The sequence below is a fragment of the Nestor notabilis genome, unplaced genomic scaffold, assembly GCF_000696875.1.
Source record: "Nestor notabilis isolate BGI_N333 unplaced genomic scaffold, ASM69687v1 scaffold29037, whole genome shotgun sequence".
NCBI lineage: Eukaryota > Metazoa > Chordata > Aves > Psittaciformes > Psittacidae > Nestor > Nestor notabilis.
The window spans coordinates 19,149-26,089 of NW_009935617.1; the positions used below are offsets into that span (position 1 = coordinate 19,149).

Here is a 6,941-nt window from a genome sequence, read left to right on the forward strand (position 1 = left end):
CCTCAATCTTTCCTGCAGGAGTTTGAAACCTCAACAAGCCCAAAATATCAAAGTACAGACAAGTCACCTAGTTAATTCAATCTCATAAAATATCTGACTATTAATTATGCATGTGAGCAGGGTATACAGCCATCTCAACATCAATAAACTAGCCTTGCAAAGTCTGTTTTCTAGCTCAAGTGCTCAAGGGAACAATCCTCGTGGACAAATGATTCACTCACCAGAGTATTTTAGAAATGGGGAAAAAAATCTGCCAGCCTGTAGTGTATGTTATACCGGGACTTAAGCCTGCTCTAGATTTATGTTTTAGCAATGACTGCAAGCTCCAACAGCACATGTCCTTGGTTAAAGAGCTGTCAGGTATGGGACAAGGGGAACTTAACACAATCACTTAACACACAATTTAATTGGTCAGATGAGACCCTGGGAAAGAAACCTGCAGACAGGCAACAGGTTGTTAGGCATAGCTCCTTTCTGCCAAGGATGGCAGAGGCAGGAGCTCCTTCTATCCTGGAGGAAGGGGCTGTGCTGCCTGCGACACATTGTATTCCCCCAGCCTGTGCTGGTGCAGGCAGCAGCCACGGACAAGGCAGCGCTTCTGCTCCTCTCTACCCTGTTGTTTGCTAGGAGTATCTGTTCCTGGGAGGATCTCCCACAGAGCCCGGGGGGCAGCACAGCTGGCGGCAAGCAGGATGGAGAGTGGAAGTCAACGTACCTTCATCTGGCCTTATGTCCGGCCTCCTAGCATCTTTCCCATCGTTCTTATCATCAAGGGCATCAGCCAAGTCAAAATCCATAGGATTCTTTGCTAGAAAACAACATGGGGGTTAGCGGTGCTGGTCAACAGGCTGGGTTGTTCTTCAATTAATTCATAGAATTAAAAAACATAAAAAACATAGAATCCTAGAACGGTTTGGGTTGGAAGGGACACTAAAGATCATTTAGTTCCAACCCCCTGCCATGGACAGGAACACCTTCCACTAGAGCAGGTTGCTCCAAATCCCGTCCAACCTGGCCTTGAACACGGCAAGGGATGGGGCAGCCACAGCTTCTCTGGGTAACCTGTGCCAAGGCCTCATGGAAATGCTCAGCTTTGCCAGGGAAAAGTGCTGGTGAATGAGATGAAGCCCCCAACACAAGCATCTCCCCTGGTTTTGCTGTGCAGCGTCATGGCAGACCTTCCAATCCCATCCTGATTCACGTGTGGTGAGAAACATCACGTTCTTCCCATGGAAAGAGTCCCACAGTGTGGCTCAAGTGCCAGGCAGTCAGATAAATGAAGCTGGGTAGAAAAGGTCAGAGCCAAAGAAGTGCTCCCAAGGGTGGAGGGAAAGGAGGCATCTATGCCGCGGTGATGTGCCAGTTGGAGCAGCCTGTGACTTGATGGCTTGGTGCTGTTTTCCTCTGTGAACGGCCTGGTTGGTACCCTGAGCACCCTGGCTCTGACAGATCAGCTATTACCTTTCGTAAACCGTGGCTAAAACCATGGCCTAGAGGCAACCCGAGCTCCTCACCCCTCCTGCCAGCTTGCACCAAAATTGGTTTTTGAGGGGTTTTTTTTTAAGCCTGGGAGTGCCTTTTGCCAAAACTCTGCCTGAGCCGGCAGCAAAGCGCTCGCTGGCAGGGTGTCCTGGTGGGATGGTGTGCTGGTAGAGCCTGCAACAGCTGTGTTGTGCTGTGCTGTGTGGAACAGCAAGGCTACAGACTTAAAACAGGCAGAGGAATGCAAAAGGGTCCAGGAATTGCTGGGATGCCCATGAAAGTGCAGGGCAAAGCCAAGATATCCTGTCTGCTGTGTGGTTTTTGCTGGCAATGCTGCCATCATGGCACGTCCCTCTGCCCATGCCAGCAGTGGAGCTGGGAAGGAGCCACAGGGCTGAGGTGCTCATACTCACCTGGGTTATGTTTTGGGGGGAGGCCTGTAGTTTTTGGCTGCTTGGTTGTAGTGTGGATGACATCCCAAAAGTTGCTGTCTGAAGGAAGAGGGGGGAAAAAGATACCAAAATGACGTTACTCTGAAACATGCATTTGGTTGAGTGCTGGGGGGGGGGAACCCCCTCCCTGAAGGGGGACAGAGGCTGTCCTGGGGTGGTTGGTTCCATGCTCTGGGCCCTACACAGCTTCAGCTGCCCCTGACACCAGGGAGCCCACTGCCTGTTGGTGCCCTGGGGATGCTCAAGTCCTTGATGTGAGTGGCAGGTGCCTTTGCAGGGATGCCCTGAGCCATGGTACGTGCCAGCAGGTATTGAATTTGGGAAGGGGACATGCAGGGCTGCCAGTGTGAAGCCAGCCCCACACCACCCCTACCAGCTACCCATGGCACACAGGAGCAGAACCAGGCACTGCCAAGAAGATGCTTAAGGATGTGTGGTATAGATGTTCTATTTCATAGATGAAATTGGTAAATGAAAACAATCCTGTCCAGAGCCCCAAGGCAAACACACATGTACCCTCCCCAGGGCACAGGGAGCTCCACAGTACCTGGCTTCCCTGGCCTGAGGAAGGGCTTTGGAGTCGGCTTGGCTGGTTTGGTGGTAGTCTCCGGAGTGGTGTCAAAGTAATCAGCCAAATCAAAGCCTGCTGCAGGAGAAAATGAATTGTTAAAACACCCATTGCTTGTGGGGACAGTGAGATGCTTTCAGCAGCAACCCCTGCATAGCAGCTCTGCAGATGCTGTTGCACTACTACTGGAGGCCACAAGTGCCTGTGTCAGCGTGGAGCCGAAAAGGGCATACAGCTGCTCCGCTGCTCAATTACAACCATGTTGCAGAGTCTTCAGATCAGCCTGGACATCGTTTAATTCCTCCTCCCTGAGCTGTGGCTCCTGCCCACCCCAAGGCTGAACAACCCCAAAATAACACTTTTTGGGCATCTTCTGGTGCAGATGAGAAGCTGCTGTGGGCATCGAGCTAGTGGCTGGGCCCTGCTCTACTCCTGCTGGCCACCCATGAGTGACCCTGGGCTGAACAGAGCACAGGAACCCACTGCAGGAGCCCTTGGTGCCATCACTCATCCAGAAAGCACTCCCCAGGGAAAAATAAACTCGCCGAGATGAAACATCAGCCTCACTGTACGTCCATTTCCCAGGGAATGTTTATTGGATCAAACAGCCTCTTGTTCAGGCTGTGATCCAAACCGTGCACCTGTGCACATGCTTCTGGCTCTTGGCTCTTCTTGTCCCTAGCAAAGACCATGGTGGCCAAGAAGCTGACAGTCGGATTTGCTTAAATTTGTGCCAAGATCCTGATGCAGGGGTGAACAGATTCACTTCCGAGCACTCCCCCGCTGCAGGTTATTTCAGGCTCCCCCAGCAGGGTTGAGCAACGCTCGGCTCTTGTGACCATGCTATATTTAAGTAGGTATATTTGGCCAGAGCTGAGCCAGAGGAGCTGCCGGCAGTGAAACTCAGGTGAATTTAAGGACTTTCCTCGGCCAGGACAGATGCTGTGGAGCTGGCCAGCCAGCACATCTGATGGGCACAGTCAGAGAGATGTTCTTTCCTTGGGTGGGGAAATGTCACCAGGCTGGGCTTTTCTGTGGAGGTTGGGGATATCTTGGAGTAAAACAAGGAAGGAAAATATCCTCTGGGCTCCCTCCTGGAAGGGAAGCTAGCAAGTGCCATTCAGCCAGAAACAAAAGCCCTTGCATAGCTGACAGTGATTTGTGCCTTTTCCATTATGATACTGCAAACTGTGCAAAATTCAGCCTTGGCCACGAATGCTCCACTGCCACTCACCATCAGCATGGACAGAAATATCAATATTGCATTTACTTTGGCCCTGCAGGGGAGTGCATGTACACACACCAGTGCCAGCCTTCTTACGGGCAAGTGAAGGTATCCCACGGCAGCACCAGCCACACATGGGCAACCTGCAGTGGGGCTCACATGATTCAAATCCCCCTGGGAAGCAAACCCGACATTGTGCTTAAATGATACACACACAAGAAGGTCTCACCTGTATCACCTGCTGGCTTCCTGGGGCCCTTGGGAGTCGCTGTGACAAACCAGAGGAAAATGTTAGTCACGGACATCACTGAAAACAGATCACTTCTGTCTGAGAATAAACGGCCAAGATTTCACCACAAGCTTTCCAGCTGAGCATCGCTAGTCTGCGTTTGTAAACTCAAGAGCCCAGAGCCCCAGCACCCTGCAGGACTGAGCCCAGAGCTCTGCAGGGTGCAGCTATGCCTGGGGCTGAACGCTGCCTCTATGCAGGCCGGCATCCCGCCAAGCCAAAAGCAGGGAGCTGTGATAAGCTGCTCCCAGTTAAGACTCCTGGAGACATCAGCACAGACACATACTGTACAGAACAGTGTGGAAAACAAGAGTAAGCTGCCAGGGTTTTGCTGTCCCCTGCCCCATTGGTCAGTTAAATGACAGATAATTTCCAGCTCTCAGTTATGGATGAGAGGTTCCCTGTCAGCTAGAGGAGTTTTGGTGGCACCCTGATGCTCAGATCCCAGCTCCCCTGGCCGCTCCTGGGCTAAAACAAGCCTTCGGAGGGAAGGATCATTTGCTTTTTTCACCCCCTGTAAAGGACTATCTATTAATAGTGATGACCATTGCCAAGTATATGAATAAATTATGAGCAAGTGTTGCGGCTGCTCTATTCCCGTTAACTTCCACTTGCACCCCTGAATACTGGAGTGTTTCTGCTGGGCTTGTTTTTCAGTGTGCTGGTATAGTGGGATGCGACCCAACTCCAGATCCTTCATTGACATGTTCAGTGTCACTGCTACATCAAATCAGTGCCATGCCTCTGTGTTTTGCACTTGAGAAACGGGAAGTGAAGGGCATGTGGGCAGCAACTAGCTTCTCCAGGCCCATTCTCAGTCCTACCATCCGGCAAGCCCAGCTGGACATTGCATCTCCTCAGGCAGAGATGTTGAGCCTGTATCCTCCACAACCTTCCTACCAGCACCAGATCCCAAAGAACAAACTGCATCCATGAACATCTATTTGTTTTCTCCTCTTTAAAAGAATAAATAAATGTGACTTACGTCGCTTGGTGCTGAGTTCATACAGGGCATCTTCTAGGCTGAAGTCACCTGGGTTGTCCCCATGACCTGGAGACAAAGAATCAGCAGTGGTTGTACTTGCTCCGCACAAAGCAAACTGCCTTTAAATACAGCATGGTTAGATTAATTTGCTCAAATTGCTTTAGTTTTTTGCTGTTTTTTTCCAAGCCTGACCCATCATCAGAGATGAGGAAGACATCAGCCTTCTCCGAATGCTGTGACTGTTAAATTGCAGAGCAGTCATCTCTGGATTTTCCATTTGTCTGCCCTAATGGATGCAGTATAAAAACACGTGCTATGCTTAAATTCATCAAGGAAAGCCTACCAATTCATCTCTTGAGCTGCCACTCATCTGTGGCTGTGCTCACGATTAATCACGATATGTTTGCTAAACACCATGAAAACATTGGGACAGCGCAGACAAACTGGGTGAAAACCAAAAAAGCCCTCTGCACCTCTTCTGCATGAATGCCTTCCAAAATCAAAGGCTCCGCATGAAAATGCTGCTACTGGCTGCCAAGCACAACTTAGCATTTCACAGACCACCCGCATCACTCTGCCTTGGTAATGCAAACCAGGCCCAAACCCCCATCCCAGGGATACACCTGACAGGGACAGACAGGGTTTTTTGTTAGATGTCTCACCACAACTCCAGTCATTTTATAATATCCCGGGTGTAACTCAGCACTATGCCGTGTTCTCCTGCAACAGGTCCAGCTAATCCTTCCTTTCTCTGTCCTTTTTATACGTGGTGTTAATTACTGTTGACTTACCCTAGTTCTGAATGTATTTGTCTTGATAAATTCATGCTTTTACATCCTAGAGCATGCTGAGTGATTAATATCCTTTGGGTTTGCTAAGTACTGCAGCACCGCAAGAGAACATTAAAATGGCTTTCCTCTTATTCCTACTGCTAAATGGATTTAGCTATTGCCACCTGAGCTCCAGCGTGCTTCATGAATAAATTTAAAGCTTTACTGACAAGGACAATAACAACAGGAAGGCACCAGTCCATCAGAAACCAGGTATCAGCGTTTTGGTGAAAAACTTCTATTGAGAGTGGTCACTACGTACTGCAACACCTCCAGCTCAGTTTCACTCACACATCACACCTCGTTTCATTTGCTGTTTATTCAGATGTACGCTCAGCAAACCCAGGGTCAAGTTGAATGGCTGTAAAGTTGCTATGGGCTTCTCTCCCCTGGCAAAGCACTTGGTGTGCAGCTGCTGCTGGGGGTAAGTAACAAACACATGTCCCAGCCCATGGCTATGTTTCTCATTGAGCTGAAGGATGCCAATGCTTCCCCTATGAGCCTGAGGGATGGCTGCCAGCGGGTCACCCATTGCAGGTGGAGCCCAGTTACCACTGTGTGAAATCCATGGAGTGCGGCACATGGATGAGCCCCTTGCTCCATACAGCAGCATGGCAGGGCTGTGCTCAGCACCCTCAGCCTCCCCACACACCCCTCTGCTCCCTTGCCACACTATTTGCCTCTTGGGCCTTATTGCTGGTGAAATGTCACCATGAGACAGGCCAGATGAAGCTGCAGGGTTATCCAGTGGTCTAAGTGCAAAGGAGCAAAGTAGGGAACAGGCAAAACCATCCATGGTGCCAAAAAAACCCACAACTGCCCAGCTTCAGTGCTTGGATGGGTGCTGCTAAATCACCAGCATGTCTCTCCTGAGAACCCACAAGCTCATTACTGCTGTGGCCAACTGTCACAAGCTTGCTACTCCGTCAATTTCATGCAGGCTCCCTTTCCCAGCACGGCTTTTTCCCCAGTGTTTACTGGATTTTCAGGGCTCTGTCACTGTCCTTCTATTGTAAACTGTGTTTAAAAAAAGGTGGACGGGGAAAACTGCGGCGTGTCTCTGGCAGGATGAGAAGCACTACAAACGCCACTGGGGAAATGCACCCTCAC

General features: G+C 50.2%; 1 protein-coding gene across 1 annotated transcript in view; it reads right to left on the minus strand.

The window, feature by feature from the left end:
- LOC104408358 (CD99 antigen-like protein 2) overlaps window positions 1-6,363 on the minus strand; it is an 11,819-nt gene extending 5,456 nt beyond the window's left edge. Inside the window, exons 1-3 of the mRNA XM_010017933.1 lie at window positions 6,123-6,363; window positions 4,998-5,067; window positions 716-795 (exon numbers count right to left, since the gene is read on the minus strand). Of these exons, the coding sequence (XP_010016235.1) occupies window positions 716-795; window positions 4,998-5,067; window positions 6,123-6,363 (391 nt within the window). The remainder of the gene's footprint in view (window positions 1-715; window positions 796-4,997; window positions 5,068-6,122) is intronic.
- Between the last annotated feature and the right edge of the window lie 578 nt (window positions 6,364-6,941).